This window comes from Saccostrea cucullata, unplaced genomic scaffold, assembly GCF_032062105.1.
Source record: "Saccostrea cucullata isolate Sc308-1 unplaced genomic scaffold, CSIRO_AGI_Scuc_v1 ctg308, whole genome shotgun sequence".
NCBI classification, from domain to species: Eukaryota; Metazoa; Mollusca; class Bivalvia; order Ostreida; family Ostreidae; genus Saccostrea; species Saccostrea cuccullata.
The window spans coordinates 387,324-406,433 of record NW_026930989.1 but is presented as its reverse complement, the minus strand read 5'-3'; the positions used below and the strand labels follow the sequence as shown (position 1 = coordinate 406,433).

Genomic DNA, 19,110 nt, shown 5'->3' with positions numbered 1-19,110 from the left:
TCTTTAATTCAATTGTACCTATCTTCAATTCATTTGAAGATAGGTACAATTATTTGAAGATAGGTGCAATTATTTGAAGATAGGTACAAATATTTGAATATATGTTAATTTGGCGTTCCATAAATTTGACCTTTTGATCTCAAATCAATGGGTCTTCTTTAGGCAATAGGAAGTTGTGGTTAGCTGCAGAACTATAGCTCCCCGAAGACCAGAGAGCTACAGTGCCATCTATTGAAAAAAAAAAACCTACAACATATATTTATTGCGCACAAAATCTATATCATTTCTTCCAAATGCTAACAGCAATTGCAAAAAACCTAATTTCGATTAACCCTAAAAAAAATATCACTTTTTAGTGTGCTAATATTTAAAAGCATTTTGAAAACAATGTAGAAATCAAAAGAAAAAGTCTAATATGAATATTTGTGTTATATTATATCAAAAGATACAAAACATATATATAAGGAACCTGTCGTCTGACCTTAAGTACTCTCGTAGTTGACATCTGCAGTGGATTCTGCACGAAGCGTGTTGGACAGAATTATCTTGCAAACCAAAATAGCAGTATCAGTTGGCGAAATTTTGATAGCCTCAGTTTCTGATCTAAGATGGCTATCAACAACAGTTAAAACTGAGGAATATTTTGCTGAGGAATCAGTAAAAGAATATGTTAGGAACATACGCTTAGTAATATTTTGAGATGACAGTTTTAAAAACATGATGAAATAAATCGAGAAAAAGTGCACTTTTTGTGCCCAATAAATATATACTTTTTTTCAATTTGTGGCAATGTAGCCCTGCGGTTTGTCAGTATATATATATTTTTTTTCCTGCAGCTAAGTTGTGGAAAAAATGTTTACTGCAAAAACCAAAAAGACTTCTTGAGATATCGCGCAGTTCTAGCGAGGGTGTTAAAACAGAATTCATGACCTTGACCTTTTGACCTCAAAATCACAAAAGGGATCTTTCTTAGCTGGGCCAGAGTTAGTATGTAAAATGTACACGAATAAAATATCAACTTATAGAGATGCTTGCACACTGACATCATCACCCGTTCTGTTCTTCATATTTCTAGTAAAATCCTCATTTACTCGTACATGTACTGTAAATTACAATGTAATTATTAAAGTGTTCTTATATTCCGTAATCCGTTTATATTCTGTCTATTGAGACATCATGGCCCTTCATTTAAACAAGTTGGTATCCCCATCATCCAATGATGCCATGAAGCAAATTTGTCACTATAATACCATATTATTATTATGTTGTGTGATAACGCAACAAATTATATTTCGGAATGTTGAAATCTGTCGGTGAAAGGCTTTATCATTTACTATTCCATCGATGTCACTTGGACGTTTGTGTTTACACCAACACGTGAATTTAGTATTTTAAGAAAATTAGTTAGGTCTACAAAAACGTCTAGAACTGGTATCAAAGCTATGGATTCAGAAGAATCATTTTCTGGAATGGAAAGTCCTGATTCAGATGAAGAGGTTTGTCAATGGGTTTTTCATATGACATCCAAATGTAGCGTGAAAGTATTTTCTTGAAAAAAAAATTACAACAAACTTTCATGTTTACATTTGATCTATTTAGTATTCAAATGTCTTGACTGTTTCTTCTGACCACGGAATTTCTCAATTTGTCAATCTGACAGTAAAATTTCATAGTAAATCAACTTATTTGATATGGAAACTGATGCAATTCTGAAAACGTTGAGAGAGATAGATAGAATTTCTTTTAAAATTGGTCAATGAAAATAAGGTGTATATAAAACATATTTCTATGCTAAATTCGAATGTATATTACTTTAATTTTGCTTTTAGTTGCAAGAGGCATTTGCGGCTGGAAAGCTGAAACCAGGATTAAATCTTGAACTGCCTGCAGAATCAAAGATTGTGAATAATGTAGTAAGTAGAAAATCTAGTCCAGTTTAAAAAGGTGTGGATTTAATATTCTCATACTTGTGTAGATATGATTTTTCACAGCCTTTCAACTATGATGTCACAGAACTTGACACAAGGCCTGATAAAGAGCAGTGCCGAAAAACGGTGCAGTGCAATGAAGGTGCCATTTTAGATGGAATCTTTGATGTGTCATTTAATAAAATCTGAACCACCATTCAACATATTGATATCCACTGGAAATGAAACAAAACCTTTTTCCCTCATGTGGATTGTAAAAGTCAAGTTGTTTTGGGCAGCAAACCACACCTTTACTTCATCCTCAGGGTTTATGGAATAAAACCCGGGATAAATCCCTGAACACCCTTGATTGAACCTGAATAAGTAATGTTATCCATGTATACATGAAGATATGACTATAATATTGATTATTTTTACTCTAAAAGTAAACAAAGTAAAGATTTCATGCATTTGGAGCTGAATTAAATACCTATGTAGAAATAACATCAATCTGGATAACTCTGGTCTTGATTAATCATTTGTCTTAATTGTATTCTTTGTACAGTATAACAAAATTGTAACAAAATGCCACGGAAGAGTGGTTTAGCTTTGTTATAAATATAATTTGTTATATCTATTAGCACAGTATATTTTAGCCCCATGGCTAATGAAAATCACTTCACTATAAGCATCAATTCATTATAAGCATACTTGCAATAAGTGTGTTTTACTGTATTAATTAAAACTTGAGTGTAAGCGTAAAATGTGCCTAGATTATCTGATGGTAACTTCTGAATCCTAATTTATCTATGATTTTGTAGGCAGGATTGAAGCAAAAGTTGTCAGCAATAAAGAAAAATCTCCCATGGGTGGAACGTTTAGATGTGACCAGCAAACCAGCCACAGGCCACAAAGACCTCATCAGTCAGAGTGAAACAGACGTCCACGACGACTTCAAACGCGAACTGCGATTGTAGGTCAACATAGATTTGACTATAATATTTCCTGTATTGTTGCTGATCAGTTTAGAATTAAACTAATCTCAGCGAGATGTCATAGGGACTAAAAATTTTGTCTTGTGTCCCTAAAACATCTCAGCCCAGTGTCACACAAACTGACTCAGGTTTTCTTGCCCCAACTTCGATGGCTTGTTTCAATCAATACAGGCTGAAATGAATTAGCTGCCCATTTCAACTTTTTCCTTATAACATATGCTACTTTTCATTGAAAATTCAAAAAGTTAAGCTGCACACTATCTACATTCTGAATAAACCAGAACAACTGCAGTCTCATGAGAAACTTCCAAAAAAAAAAAAAACAGCAGGTAAATCTATTTACCGGGTATTATTATCCTAACATATATTTCTTAGATTGTAATTGATTTTTTTTTGTTTGTTTTACAGCTACTGTCAAGCACAAGCCACAGTTTTAGAGGCAATACCCAGACTTCACAGTATGAATTTGCCCACTAAAAGACCAGAGGACTACTTTGCACAAATGGCAAAGTCTGATGATCACATGAAAAGAGTAAGAATTTTGTTAACTTTGAAAATTGAAACATTTCACAAATTTTATTGTAAAGGAATTTGTTTTACTTTATAAACTGTAAAGTCTGAAGGAATGATATTTGTTAGATCATTAGCTATGTCAAACACACATCCCTTTTCAAAAGTTTTAGAAAGTGTAGGCAGACTTGAGAAGAAATTGCATATTATAAGATGAATTTTTGTGTATAAGAACTTTGAAGGAAAATGTACAATGTCATGAAGGATTAATAATAAAATACTTATAATAGGATTAATACCAGAGAAGAAGTCAGTATGATAACATTGTATGTAGATACATGGACCTTAACCTTTGACCAGGACCTTAGCAAAGGCTTCTTCCTGGTACCACTTTGTACATATATATGGATAGGAATCGTTATCAGGGCCAAAAATTATGTCTCTGATTTGTCTTTTTCATTTTGATTGAAGACCATATCATTGTTGAACCTTTGTAAGAGAGGAAAAATTACTTCAAAACCAAAATTTTTTTCACGGTGTTTTTAATTCAGGTACCAATGCCTTAATAAATTTAATCAAATTACATATGAATTTTTTGCAATTAAAGCCTTTTTAATAAAGAATTTTTTATACACATATATATAATTTAATCATGGTAAATATTTCTGAATGTTGTTATGCATGTCTTTTCCTGTTACCACTTTGTACATGTACATCTTTTGTATCCATGTCATGTTAAACCTTTGTAACACTCAAACTCAGATTTTTTCATGGTGTTTTTGGTACCAAGCCTTAATAAATCTAAAGCAATTGCTATTTATTCAAAAATTTCAAGTCATTTTCTTTATATGTCTTTTGTAGTAATTCTCTTGGTGTGTTTAAATGTTTGCTGCATGAAGATGATATATAATTTAAAATGCATTTGTGTTATTTATGAGTGTATTACTTAGTCATTTAGACATAAGTACAATATACCTGTATTTCTATGTGTGCTTAATTTGTACAGGTGAGAGAAAAGTTGTTGGAAAAGCAGACTGCCATGGAAAGATCAGAAAAAGCCAAGAAACTCAGAGAACTTAGAAAATATGGTAAAAAGGTTGGTCTATTTGTTTTATTCTTAATTTAAGAAAAAAAAGCATGCCTGTGGTGTATGGATGAAAGAAGTTGATTTACATAGTTGTTTGGATAATTAGTTATTTGAATATTATTTAAACGTAGGTCCAAGTGGAAGTTCTTCAGAAACGACAGAAGGAGAAGAAAGAAATGCTCGATGCTGTTAAGAAATATCGTAAGGGACAGAAAGACAAATTAGACTTCTTAGAAAATCTGCCAGGGGAGTCAAGAAACAAGCAAAACAAGAAAAACACAGATAAACTTAGGTAAAATATTTTGAAATGTTCTAAAAGGATAATTGAATTGATGAAAACAGGGGTTCAGAGTTACAGTTCTTGAATATTTTTCTGATATTATATCTTATTTCAAGCAAATACACCTTGCTTGAGAACAATCATATCTGAGTGTCGCATTTTAACAGTTGAGAAAAATTATGACCACATCCAACCTCATTGCTTTTCCTTTGTGAAACCAATTGATAAAAGTACTGTACATTGCAAATGTTTATAAAATGTTTATAATGTCAAAGGATATGTTATATTTAGCAAGAAACATTGTTTTTATAATTTTAATTTGTGAAAAAAATACCTGTCTTTTTTTTTCATATTTTGTATATCTCTAATTTAGTATGTCCCACGTACCTTAAAGCAGATATATCAATAGATTTCTAGACTTATTTTTGAGATATTGAGTGACAACTTCTATACCCTACAGTGTCTAAGTGGAGTTTTGATTCGCAATGTTTCTGGGCCCATTAATCGGTTCATAATGGATTTTTTTCAGCATAGATAAAAAAATATGTCAGTGAACATGTGCCTTTTAAAATATTTCAGAGTATTAATAGGGTTAAAAATTCGAAAAAGCAATATTCTTTTGGCACACCGCATCTGGAGACGGAAAATTACATACTTTTTTTAGACAACTTAAACAGCAAAAAAATTAATTTGCAAAAAATCCTATCATTCAATATTTAAAAACTTACATTGAAATGCAAGATCATCATGTTATTTATTAGCTGTAAAAATATCGATTGGTGAAGCTGAGCTCAATATTGCACAGGGCATAGTTAAACAACACATGAGCTTGAGAAAAACGTGTCATGTTTACCTTTCTCGAGTACGGGAAAACCTAACTATGACGTCACACATTTGCGAAATAAGCGAAATGAGACATACCTACAAAATATTTCCTTCAACAACCATGTAAAAATATTTTTTGTGTTCTCTAATTCACTAAATACCCCATCATCTACTGATCATGACCTGTTTTTAAGATATTCTACATCTTCGCTAGCCAAGGGTTTCTGATACGCTACTCTCTTCATAAACCATTGGCATACCGTGTTCATAGAAGTTGGGATGATTTTTTCTCGATCGGTCAACCAATCAGCAATTGTTTTTTTTGTAAATGACGACATTTGCGTTCAGGACACTTCTTGACTCTTTAATCTCGGATATGAAAAACGCAAGTAAACAACTATCCATAAGATAACATGCCAAGGATTTATGAGGAGAGTAGCATGTCAGAACCCCTGGCTAGCGAAGATGGATATTCTACTACCCGTGTTTTACCGTGTATAATCTTACTGTACTAAGAGATCCACTATGACGTCAACGACTCGTTGGACGTGCAGTGTAGGGAAACAGAAGAGTGGATCAATCTATTCCCTAATTTGATAATATTTGCAATAAAGTTTAAATCTTTATAGATATTTTTATAGAAGATGGTGAACTCAAACAAACAGTTAAAAAATTATACAAGTACTGTGGATTCAATCTTGTTTTGTACATATTTTATCAGAGATTATGACGTAATTAAACTGATTCATGTGACCATACATCCTTCATCCCCTTAATTTGTCCACTGCTTTCATGCAAGTGAGGAGACATTTAATCTCATTCGTCTGTCTGTCAGTTTTAAATTCTTCATAACTTTTTGATTAGAGGATAAAGGGTTTTCATATTATACATGTACCGGTATATTACCTGGTTAAGACCTTTCCAAAAATACTACTAGTATATATTTTGACCTGACCTTGACCTTCATATTTGACCTACTTTTAAAAACTTTTATCTTTGCTTTGCTTAAAACTTTGAGAAGAGATAGGGCTTTCATATTTAAGATGTGCAGTACTTGTGACAGGACCTTTCCAAATGCACAATGAATTTTGACCCTTGACCTTGAATTTTGACCTATTTGTCAAAAATATCAATTCTTTTTAATCTGACAAGTGCAGTTCCTGTGTCAAAATGTTTCTGAATTTGTGTTGATATTTTGTTCCCGTGACCTTGACCTTCATGTTTGACTTGAATTTATACATTTGATCAGTGTTGCTAATGACATCTCTCATCCAACTAAGCCATTGAAAAAAGGGGACAATTCCTCTTTGTATCTGCTTCTTTAATTTGCATTTTTTTCATCAGTATGTGGAATTTAATTTTGGACTACTTTAATTTAGGCAAAATAAGAAAAGAGAATTTAAAAACAAGAAATTTGGGTTTGGAGGACAGAAAAAGAGATCTAAAATGAACACCAAGAACAGTGCATCTGATATGTCTGGATTCAAACCAAAAATAAACCAGAAGAAACCAGGCAAACCAAAACCAGTAAGTGGTCTGTTATTCAACTGCTTTCACTTGTTATCACTTAAAATATAAAATAAGCTATTTCAAGTTTCATTATTTATATTTTAATTGTCTGTGGCTTTCAATGGCTTAGTTATTTAAAATGCCACATGTGTATTGACAATCAATTAAACTTCAGTATCTCTAACATCAATATCTCAGATGTCTTGGTTTTATCGTGTGTAAGATAACACGGTTTGACTGTACATTACACAGATATTTCCAATAGGAAATGTTTGAAGCATTTACTGGTATACAGAAATAAATATTCATGTACTATGAATTGATAACCTGTCTATAATGAAATTATATTTTTTCCACTGTTTCATTTTTCTTTTTTAGGGCAATAAAAACAAGAGACCTGGCAAATCACGAAGACTTTCAGCCAAAAGTAAAAAGAGGAAATGAAATTTAATAATTTAGTGATCTGTTGTTGTTTTTATTACAAAAACGGTGCTGGTGAACTTCATGAAAGTGTTCTGACTGAATTGCTTTGTGAGCTATTGTGGAAGAGCCATAACTATAAAATCTTAGGGGAGGGAGGGGAGGGGGGAGATCAACACAAAGTAATGCTTCAAAGTTTAGATTTTATCTTTGCTTTGAGATTTCAAAAAATAATTTTTAATTTTTTAAACATGTATGTATGCATGCATGTTTCAATAAATTCTAGAGAAATGTTTGTGTTATTTTATTTCCATAAAATTATGACTGTACACAAAATTGGTGTTGCACATTCTTACTTAAATTAAGAACCTGCATTATTTATAACAAATAACAGCTTTATTTAAACATGGCCTCAGCACCCCTGCTTCACATTCACAATTTTTAGAATGTCCTGATTTTGCCATGCACTTCAAACACACAGTAACAATTAATGAGATTGCAATGATTACAGTATTTAAATGAATTAAGACAAATAATTAAAACACATTTTCCTAGTTCATGTTCTCTGTTTGTTCCTTTACTCTCCAGGCAGCGTCCATATATTTTGTGATAGGAGTATTTTGTCTGAAAAAGTTAAGCCTGCGATCTGACCTATCGGAGTCAATCTGAAATTAAAATGCATAAATTGCTCATTTATATTACCTATAAAGGTGAAAATTAGTATTTAAAAATTTTCTAAAAACAATTTTTTTTATACAGCTCTCCCCTTTCCAAATTAAAAAAGGAAAAAGAAACAAAGATGCTGTAGTTTCTATTTAACTTCATTCTCAAAAAAAATAATCTAAACCTTCATAAAAAAAAGAAAATATAATAATTATATTATTGATGAAAGTGATGTTAAAAATTCTGGTCAATTATTTTTCTCTTACCAGAGGCTTGGTAATCCAGCCCTACCCACAGGTGGGCGAATTTTTTCACTGGTTCTTGGTTACACAACATGATTTCTTTTTGAAAATTGAACTGTTCGAAAGGAAAACAGGGCAAAATTGTTTAATAAAAAGGGCGAAAAATAATTTGGTTGGTCAGAACAGGTATAACTTTACAGTAATTATATTATGTGATGAAATGATGTTAAAAATTCTGGTCAATTGGATAAACCTTCTTTGGTATTGGGCAAACCTGTTTTAAAGTCTTAAAAATTAAGAGAGATCGATTGATTCCACTTGAGCACTTTACTATGACATCTTAAACTACAGATGTAGATCTTATAAATGTTACACATGTGGGACATTAAAAAATGTTACTAAACAAGAATAGATATTCACTAACTGTAAATGATTTTCATGTTTTGAATTCTTATATTTGATTAAGAAATGTAATGCAAATAGCTACTTACCATCCTCTTCACCCTCCTCTGTGTCGTGCCTGGAATTTGGCTTTCCTGTGATCACATGAACTTAAAAAGAGGACAAAATTACTTTAAAATTTAGTGTCATATAGTATTTGATAATGCAGTCATGTTTTAAAGTCTTTAAAAATCAGGAGAGATTGATTCCCTCCACTTGAAAAGTGGGAGGGTATATAGTAATTGGTATGTCCGATGTAGATCTTGTAAATGTTACACATTGGGGACATTAAAAAATCCTCTTTAACCACTGAATGAAATTTAATGAAACTTTCACAGAATCTTTATTACATATTGCCATTGTGCACCTCCTATTTTATTTTTTGATCCGACGTATTTTGGGTTTTCCGGCCACAGCAAAACATGGACTTCTTCCATTATAATCATATGAGAGGCGGGGGGTATCATTTATGAGCTCATTGCTCACAGTACCTCTAGTTTGGCTATTTATTACAACAGTAGTAAATTTAGTAGTATTGAGTAAGCTTTTCTTTACTCATGTAGGAAAAATTAACTTCATAAGCACAAGTGAATTAGAAATAAATGCTTTTCTTTGCTCATGTAGGAAAAATTAACTTCATAAGCAAAAGTAAATTAGAAATAATACAATTTTCTTATCTTTAGGAAAAATTAACTTCACAAAGAATGATTAGCACAATTACCCAGTCACTGCATAGATTGAACATGTATTCTTCTCTCAAATGATAAATGATATTGTCTTCATCTTAATCCAATTCACAGTTTTTTTGCAACTCAGTTATTTATTAGATGTTTATATCAGTGCTCAATTTATCTACGGTAAAAAAAATCTAACTTCGATCTCCTTTTACTTACTTTTTTTGAATGGATTAACACTATAATTTGTGTATAATTTTTGATGTCGTTGTTCTTTAGTTATTGTTTCACACAAAATAGCATTTTGGTGCACAAAATTTACAGGATCCTTTTCTTTTGAAGCTGCTGCAGCTTTAGCCATGATTGTGTTTTGTGTTTTTTTTCCCGGATGTTACGTAAAATTGTTGAATGGTTGCTAAGACGAGAGAAAATTGAAAGGCCAAGCCCGATTTAAAAAAAAGATCTACAAATCTTGTTAAAGCCTTGTTTTTAATTAAATTTAAAAACGAAGCTATGATTTATTTTTTTCTTTTCCTCAGTTTTGATTTTTTTTTCTTTCTGTTGTTAATTGGGTATTTGGATACCCACATTTCTGTGAATGTGGTATTTTTTTTTTAAAGGCTGGCTTGATAAAAAAAAATTGTGATAAATGAATGAAATATGTACATAAAATTTAACACTAACTTTATTTATTTATTCATTTTATTTTGTTTATTTGTGTAAATTATTAATTTTTTGAGTATTCAAATTATATATTTCCTTTCAAATAAAAAAATGTATAATTGTAATTTTTTTGTATAATATGTGTGAAAAATCATCGTATCTTGAATATGAAATGGACAATTTAATTGATTATGTGTATAATAATAATACCTTGCAGTTATTAAACATTGCCCTTGTAGTCAGTATTGGGTTTTTCCGGGTCATTAGTAAAATCATAACGGGAAGTGACGCCATCTTGCAAGAAACATCCTGTACAGTTACAAATAACGATAATAACAAAGAATTTTAAGCATATGCAGGTTTGTAATTGGGATTATATGCATCTTTTTAAAACATGTGAAAGTATTTACAACTGGAAGCAGCCTCTTGAATATATTCCAAGGTTTATGAAGTGCATTCTGTGATGTTTATCCTATTCTGAAAAATCCAATTGCTTCCCTTTGTTTTGTATGTTGAATATTGATATAAAAACGTAAGCTTAACGTAATATTTACATAATACACAGTCGTTTTTGGCATTGTGCTCGATGTTTTACATAAATACATTAAATAATGTGTATTTTACAAGCTTAGTTTTATTCAGAGTATGATTTTCGATTTATCGTCTTCTCTCACACGTCATCCAATGTATTTTAAATCAAAAATATTTGTATTAATGTCTCAGATGAAATATTACAGTTTGGTCATTGTAAAGCACAATCACTTGATTCATTTAGCTGAAATATGAAGATACTCCGATTTATATAAACTTCTATGCTTACAAATTTCGGATTCATTTCCAAACTGAAAACACAGATGGATAGTATAGTTTGATTCATGGAACAAAATATGATCCTGCTTTCATAGCCTATAAATTAACACATCTTCACTTTTGGCATGGAAATAAATTTTAGTAGAGTATCAAGCAGGTTTTATGACTTATAAAAATATATATATTTCTTGAATTGAAAGGTTTGAACAAGTTTTATTTTGTCATTTTTAGCCATGTTATAGATAGTTTTCGATTGACCAAGAGTTACTTCCCGTTGGCCGCCATACTGGAGGTCCAAACGCTCATATTCCTTCATTGTTCAACCAATTTAAAATTTTTATATTTGCTATTCTGAATTAGAAATCATTATTTTTCTGAAGTATATAAATTTTTGGAAGCCTCCTTTATTTAAGAAAAATTATTTGATAAAGATTTTCCACCAAATATTTCTGCTTTAGTTTCTTAAACTTGGTAAGACAAAGAGGGAAAATCAAATGTATCGATATGTGTATCGACCTCCATATATGGCGGCCATATATCGGGAGGTAACTTTCGCTAAATTCAGGCCTATCGAAAACTATCTATAGAACATACTGTAGATAAACAATGAAGTGGGAAAATATAGTTCAATCTCTGTTGTCTCTCTGATACAATCTCACCAACTTTCCATGTAATTGTGATATTATAAATTATAATTTCCTTGGCCTTTCTGGCTTTTGAAAGACAGAGCAAAAACTGGTGTTGCTTATTAGCATGAAATGAATATTTAAAAAAAAAAAGGAAAAAAGAAGGTGGAACCTAGTGTCTGAAGGAACTAACAGATATTGGGAAGATACTTTTGCTGATTTTCAGCTGTTTTGTGTAAACTGATAACCTGTCCTAGGGGCCATTTTTTAATAAAAATAAAATAAATACAGGTAACAAGCATCATATGTTTAAATTTCAGACATTGCTGTAATATTGAAGATTTCTTAATAATTTAACTGTTTAATTACATGTATATTCATTTAATAATAATGATAATTTCAATATAAATTATAATATATTTTATTTCAGTAAAATCCAATTTATACACATTGATGGATCCATGGATCCAGAATATGAAAAGAGACTTCTAAGGCAGCAGAATGGACAGATTTCTCCCTATGCATCGGTAATTTTTTAAAAAAAATTTATTTGTGATGGCAAAAGTTAATTAAGATCATGCAAAAAAGAACATTTTCTGAAATTTTATTTAGTGCTTAGTTACTTTAATGCAATTTACAACAAAGTATAAAAATTTAAACACATAATAATTGAAAATTGCCCATTGAATTTCATATACATGTATCCAAACTCTTTCTGAATGTTATCAGAAAATTCTACTTACTGTATTTTTTCTAAATAATACAAGGATTTGAAATATCACAATTTAGTGAATTCAAGTTATAAATTTATGTCAAAACTTTGACAAATATTTAGGCAAAGTACATCCAATACTTTATAATTATGTATTTTAATTTACATTTGCTGTTTTTCCCTCCAGCCACTCTCGCTGAGTCCCAGACTTAGCCCCTCCAGTCCTATAGCTTCTCCAAGCAAGGACAAGTATGGTGACCGGTTCATTCCTAGTCGTGCAGGTGCTAGCTGGCAGATCAACTTCAATTTCTCAAAGGTATTTTAAACAGATTATAAAGAGAGTGTTTTTATTTACGTAAAGCCACATTTCACAATTTGATTGTTATTATAAATTTTTTTTAACTAAAAAATTACACACAACCCAAAGAAAAAAGGCAAGATAACAGACTCTAAATATCCTTTTGTATTACAGTCAATAAAAATGTAATATTGTGTTGTTGACCATCATATCTAGTGTGGTATAAATATCTAGTTTTATTTATATTATTTTTTTTTATTGTATTTGTACAACATATAAAACAAAGATAAAAAATCTTTCTTTGACTCCAGGGAAGTCCCACCTCATCACCAACCCCCTCCTCCAAGTCCAAAGACTCGGCCAACGACTCAGCTAAAGATGGATTGGCTTACTCGTGTTTATTGAAAAATGAATTGTTATCAGCAGGAATAGAAGATCTCAAGGTACTTAATAGTCAGAAACATCTTTAGTGTCTTAAATACACTTTAAAGAAAATTTTTTTTGGTAAAAACGGATTTGGAAATATTGATTCATTAATTTCTTGTAATAGAAGAAAAAAAGAAACATGCACAAAGTTTCAAAATTGAACACTTCACAGATTTAGGAATCTGTTACTTGTTACGTTTGGAGGGTAAAACAGCAGCTTGACTGGTGGTTAAAAATTTTTTTTGCACAAACTACTGATGCAAAGTTGTACTTACACTTTAAATATGATTTCACATTATTATCCACAGCATGATCATCTGTCAGATGACAGGAAGATACTTGTTCCAAAGGAGAGTCAAAATCTATTTAGGGTAAGTTCTATGGACATACCGAACACATACTGCACAAGTTTGATCTCCATTAAGCATGTAAATCAGCATAGTATGTTTTTGTGAATTTATCATCCACTGAATTGTATGCTTTCATGGTTAGATCCTGGATTTCTAGTTTATTTATTGATTTGGGGAAGGATTAAAAATAAAGTAGTCAGATTAAAAAGAAAGATATGTGAAGCCTGCAATAGTAATTTGATTATGAAATGAATAATATGCAAATGAATTCCATTTCAAATGTTAATTATTCATTACATATGAATATAAGTTTCCCAGCATGTGTATGATTTTTTTTTTGTAGAGGTACACATATGTTTGTTCCTTTTATTTGAAAATTTGAAAGTTGCTTAAGCATTGTACATATTTTGTTTCCAGTACCATGTCCCTCGCAGAAGTCTGGACTTCAGCGATTCCTCTCCTTACTCTTTGTCCCCTGTGGGAAGCAAAAGCCAAAAACTTCTTAGATCACCACGCAAAGTAAGTACTTTATCTAAGGCTTTCAAAAATCCTTTCACATACCATACAAAAAAAAAATTACAAAGCGTAAGGTATATACAGTATATTATATGGGGGAAAAAATGGTGGAAACTTTTGATAATTTAATAATTAATACATTTGATCCTTTTGCAGGCTGTCAGGAAGATATCAAAGATTCCATTTAAGGTGCTGGATGCCCCTGAACTACAGGACGATTTCTATTTGAATCTAGTCGACTGGTCCTCCCAGAATGTGCTAAGTGTAGGACTAGGAACCTGTGTGTACTTATGGAGTGCATGCACTAGTCAAGTTAGTACTCCATACATGTATCTACTATACCAGTAATAGAGTGCATAAATTGTCATGCAAGTTATCAAAAATGTACAATGTGTCCATGTCATTTTTGACCGTAATAAATGTAAATTATAAGATTCTGACAATTTTTCACCGATTTAGCATCAGTTAATGATTGGAACTAGAAAAACCATGAAACAAATTACAAACACTGAAACTTATGATATGTTTCTTTTTCAGGTGACCAGATTATGTGATCTCTCCAGTGACAACGACACAGTGACCTCTGTCTCCTGGTCAGAAAGGGTCAGTTACACGGTTTATGTTCTGTAAACAAATATTTATGTAAATTAGAATAAATTTGTAGGATATGATATGGTATGATAAGTAGCTTGAACTGAAAGTTATCCCTCTTGTTACTTTGTATTTGTATATGACTTGTAATTACAAGGAAAGCCTCACCTTTTGATTGGTCAGGTTATTCATATATCATCAGACTACATAATCAAAGCTTTCTGAGGACGTTCAAATTTTGATTTTCTTAAAATATCCTTATTTCAAACACTTATTGTTTGGAAAATACTTTAAAATTGTATGATAATAAAATTGCATGTCATATGATGATATTAATTTCTTTACTGTCATCGTTAGGGTCACTTGGTAGCTGTGGGAACTCACAAAGGATATGTTCAAATCTGGGATGTAGCAGCAACAAAGAAACTGAACACATTGGAGGGTCACAGTGCCAGAGTAGGTCAGTATGGCTTGTATGTATGTTACATGTATACAGATAAAACAAGCATAATTACCCTTCAATAAATGATGCAAGAGCTTGTAGATGTATATAAAAGTTATAGACAGTCTACTTATTTGATTATTTATGCCTTTAATGTTGAGGACTTACAATGTATGGGTGAATGGTGTGAATAAACAGTACAAAATATGACCATGGGTAGGGTTAGAACCATTATGAACAGAAAATCATTGTGATATTTTCCAGGATATTTGAAATCATATAATTTTGAAACTTTAAGCAACATGGTATGACCATGAAATGTGTAAAATTCTTGTATTAGACATAATTGCTTAATTGGGAAACAGTGTCTATATAGTCCTTATGACTTATCACTTTTTTTTCAGGGTATTAAAGTACATTGTATTATTGAAATTGAAGAAAAATTTGACAAAAGACTTTGAACAGGTTTTGTTGAGAAATCCTTTATAGAAAAATAAATCAGAATGCTGGAACGAGGTTAATTATAATCAATTTGCTTCATAATTTTCACAACAGGTGCTTTAGCTTGGAATACAGACATGTTATCCTCTGGAAGTCGAGACAGACTGATCTTACAGAGGGACATCCGAACACCATGTGTCCTCCCTGACCGCAAACTGACCGGTCACAGACAGGAAGTGTGTGGACTCAAATGGTCACCTGACCACCAGCATCTAGCATCTGGTGGTAATGACAATAAACTGTATGTGTGGAACATGACTAGCACAAATCCAGTGCAGACATACAATGAACATTTAGCCGCTGTGAAGGCTATAGCCTGGTCCCCTCATCAACACGGACTGCTGGCTAGCGGTGGGGGGACTGCTGACCGCTGTATCCGATTCTGGAACACGCTAACCTGCCAGCCATTACAGTGTGTGGACACTGGCTCCCAAGTGTGCAATCTTGCCTGGTCAAAACACTCCAATGAATTGGTAGGTTATGCTACAGAGTATGTTTCATACAGATTGTCAAAGATTTTTATGATGAAAGATTTAAAGATAAAGAAAAGGAGACGTGTATTTTTATAGTTTTGTAAAGCTAACAAAACATAAAGGAATTCAAATTTCATTTCAATTTTCTTTTTAGGTCAGCACTCATGGATATTCACAGAATCAGATATTAGTGTGGAAATATCCCTCCCTTGTTCAGATTGCCAAGCTAACAGGCCATACATACAGAGTTTTATATTTGGTAAGGATTTCTAGGGTTTATGTTTAGCTTTAAATTAGGTGAATTGGTGTTTTATAAGTTATTTAGAATAAGTTCTCACACAAAAAATCTTGCATTTCATTTCAAGAGATTAAAGATAGTTAAATCCAATAAGAGAGACAAACACATCTGTCAGAAAGTATAGTTATTAGAGTTATAATTAACTAACCGGTACATTAAAAAAGTTTTCCTGAAAAATATATTTCAGCAGAAACTGACATTTAGGTTAAACAAACATGATGTTATGCACTAGATACCTTTTCACTTCTTGACAAAATCCCACAGAAAAATTCCACCTGCTTCTCTCATTCAGAATGTGCCTTATTGTTTTCCTGTTGTCGTGTATACAGGAGATCTTATTTACAATATTTATGATCTAGATCATGCAATGCTACTTGCCTTTGAGCAGTTGCACACTTGAGAATTTTGGGACATTGATATATGCATTGTATATTCTGGTCTGGTTCACTGAGTGTATCTTAGAACCATCTGACACAAACCACCTGTTAATGTCAGTGACTGATCAGACAAAAGTCAAGGGTTGTGTAAAGTTACAACTGCCTGGGAATCTTAAAAGAGCTTGCCTTTCCTTGAAATGCTATGAAAAAATTCTGTGTAGAAATATGATCAGAAAGATTTTATGTTAGTGAAACTTCAAGAGCACTTGCATTTCAGTGATAGACACTGTAATTTCTGTTTTATTTTAAAAAAAAAAAAAACATTGCAGAAAATAATAGAGTAATCGACATTCAACGTTTTTAGTCTGTATTATAACATTCTCAAAAATTATATTTTAAAAACTCTCCCAAAAGAAATGGATTGAAAAATTAAAGTACTGATAATAATACATGATGTTTTTAGTCTGTATTTTAACATTCTCAAAAATTATATTTTAAAAACTCTCCCAAAAGAAATGGATTGAAAAATTAAAGTACTGATAATAATACATGATGTCAGATATAAATCCCTTAGCATTACACATCCATATGAAAAAAATTATTTTTTTTTTTTCATAGGCAATGTCTCCTGATGGGGAAGCCATTGTGACAGGGGCAGGGGATGAAACTCTACGATTCTGGAATGTTTTCAGCAAGACTCGTTCAACAAAGGTAGGCTAGATATTCCCTGGCTGTGCACTTTATAAGGTTTATAATTTTGTTTGCATGTTATGCTGGATTCTCAAAGATTTCTCTTTTTTTATCCACAGAAGTCCAAATCTGTGTTGAATTTGTTTACACTATATTAGGTTAATAATTTTGTTTGCATGTTATGCTGGATTCTCAAAGATTTCTCTCTTCATCCACAGGAGTCCAAATCGGTGTTGAATTTGTTTACACGTATTCGCTGAGGATGGATGTCCCCTATGATGCCCGTCACACTGTGTGTTCCTTTGTTGACAGTGAACCTGTTGATAAGTTGTTGTTCCGATATATGTGTTTTATGTCAGTGATTTGTTTTAGTGACTGTGTTTTACCAGGTCTAATGATGTTCTCCATATTGTCAATCATTACTGACCATGACTAGATAGATAATTGTGAAAGTAAATATGCGCTAGATATATATGGTACATGTTTGGTGCATGTATGGGACTTCTTGGCTGTGTTATTTTACATAGATTACCTCACTGCCGCAATTATTTGATCAGTGATGAATATGTTTACACATTTATTTTCAAGACATAACACTGTCAAGTGATTTTCTACAGTCACAGAATCAAAACATCAAAAATAAGTTAGAATTCTGAGTTACTTTTAGTTACTAATGCAGTTTTATACTTTGAAAATTTCTTTGGATTGTACACCCAAATGCAAAATTGTAAGAGTTTTAATCATCATTTCTAAGAAGAATATCTGTAGCTTTATTTCATTGATTTTAAATTACTGTTTGCATTTGCCATACCTGGTGTCATGCATTAATTAAACAGCATATAAGAAAACAGAATTGCTTTAAACACAGAAAAAAAATGTTCTAAGCACCATCTTCCAATTTTATGACATGTACAGACAATAAGTTATTTTGAAGGCATGTCCTTTGAATAGTATAGAATTTGGCTATTTTTTGTTTTACTTTGTTTTTTCTTTTAATCTCCTCAAAAATTATAGAAAGGATTCCTTTTTTATGTACACATTGACTGTGACCCATTGTTTTATTTATATATAACCTAAATTGCAAGGAAGCAGCTGCATAATTTTTGTTAGCAGAAATATATGTTCATTATAATAAAAGATTTTGTACCAAAATACTGCAGTTTGATCTTTGATATTTTCTCTTCATGTTTCCAGTTATTTCTCTAATTAACTTAAAGGATAATACATGTAATGTGAAAATCAATGGGGGGGTATAGGAAATCCACAAAATATGTAAAATTATTGAATTCTGCAGGCAAAGCTTTCTGATATGATGTTAAAGACAAGCCTTAGGATGTTTTATGAAGGAGAAAGTGTATTAATTTTTCAGTCTCATATTTTTACAAAGGTGATGGTGGCAGCTAAAGATAAAAACACAACCTTGAAGGTCTAGGAAATGAAGTACATTGTAGTATCAGTAGGTTTTACAAATCTGTAAGATGTTTGTGACCTAATGCTTCTTACTGACAGTAGGGGTCTAAGAAACTTTTCAGTAGTACAGACGTACTTGTTAAAATGCTTGAGGAGTAGTGTTCTTGGAATAATATGACACTCCACGCCAAGGGAATGTACTGTCCTGTGACTTCCTTTTTGATACAGTAAGTTCACTAAGTTGCCAGCTTAAAAAAGGCACCTAGCACTAACCATGCACTGAAAGGTTAAAAATCGCTGTCATCTGCTAATTAATATCTTGAATGTACTAAAGTAAAGAGGGTTAGATGAAATGCTGATAAAAATAAAGATTG

The 19,110-nt window shown here is 31.7% G+C and overlaps 4 protein-coding genes across 5 annotated transcripts in view; 2 read left to right on the top strand and 2 right to left on the bottom strand.

Annotated features, from left to right (window-relative positions):
- The window catches only part of LOC134230924 (ubiquitin carboxyl-terminal hydrolase 24-like), a 151,426-nt gene that overhangs the window by 22,650 nt on the left and 109,666 nt on the right, over positions 1-19,110 (bottom strand). The window lies entirely within an intron of this gene.
- Positions 1,352-7,698, top strand: LOC134230922 (probable rRNA-processing protein EBP2). The gene is made up of 8 exons (XM_062712793.1): positions 1,352-1,496; positions 1,830-1,913; positions 2,729-2,880; positions 3,311-3,434; positions 4,419-4,508; positions 4,631-4,791; positions 6,984-7,131; positions 7,492-7,698. Exons 1-8 carry the CDS (start codon positions 1,443-1,445, stop codon positions 7,555-7,557), a joined length of 879 nt encoding a protein of 292 aa, XP_062568777.1. The 5' UTR covers positions 1,352-1,442; the 3' UTR covers positions 7,558-7,698.
- On the bottom strand, positions 7,821-9,983 carry LOC134230923 (protein FAM183B-like). Its single transcript, XM_062712794.1, is given in 5 exon segments — positions 7,821-8,198; positions 8,463-8,484; positions 8,486-8,555; positions 8,933-8,989; positions 9,773-9,983. Coding segments are annotated over 5 exon segments (405 nt in total). The 5' UTR covers positions 9,915-9,983; the 3' UTR covers positions 7,821-8,084.
- Positions 10,493-18,478, top strand: LOC134230921 (fizzy-related protein homolog). 2 transcript variants are annotated; one of them, XM_062712791.1, is made up of 13 exons: positions 10,493-10,575; positions 12,083-12,179; positions 12,552-12,680; positions 12,974-13,105; positions 13,397-13,459; positions 13,856-13,957; positions 14,111-14,266; positions 14,492-14,557; positions 14,903-15,005; positions 15,543-15,961; positions 16,116-16,220; positions 17,255-17,347; positions 17,545-18,478. In XM_062712791.1, exons 2-13 carry the CDS (start codon positions 12,114-12,116, stop codon positions 17,584-17,586), a joined length of 1,476 nt encoding a protein of 491 aa, XP_062568775.1. In that variant the 5' UTR covers positions 10,493-10,575; positions 12,083-12,113; the 3' UTR covers positions 17,587-18,478. The 2 variants fall into 2 exon arrangements, with proteins under 2 accessions (XP_062568775.1, XP_062568776.1); XM_062712792.1 differs by lacking the exon at positions 17,545-18,478 and adding an exon at positions 17,446-17,499.

Excerpts from the sequence above, each read along its gene's own strand:
- LOC134230922 (XM_062712793.1), top strand. The coding sequence starts at position 1,443 with ATGGATTCAGAAGAATCATTTTCTGGAATGGAAAGTCCTGATTCAGAT. Across the intron at positions 1,497-1,829 it reads GTCCTGATTCAGATGAAGAG|TTGCAAGAGGCATTTGCGGC; the intron begins GTTTGTCAATGG and ends TTTTGCTTTTAG. Across the intron at positions 7,132-7,491 it reads AACCAGGCAAACCAAAACCA|GGCAATAAAAACAAGAGACC; the intron begins GTAAGTGGTCTG and ends TTTCTTTTTTAG.
- LOC134230921 (XM_062712791.1), top strand. The coding sequence starts at position 12,114 with ATGGATCCAGAATATGAAAAGAGACTTCTAAGGCAGCAGAATGGACAG. Across the intron at positions 15,006-15,542 it reads GGGTCACAGTGCCAGAGTAG|GTGCTTTAGCTTGGAATACA; the intron begins GTCAGTATGGCT and ends TTTTCACAACAG. Across the intron at positions 17,348-17,544 it reads GCAAGACTCGTTCAACAAAG|GAGTCCAAATCGGTGTTGAA; the intron begins GTAGGCTAGATA and ends CTTCATCCACAG.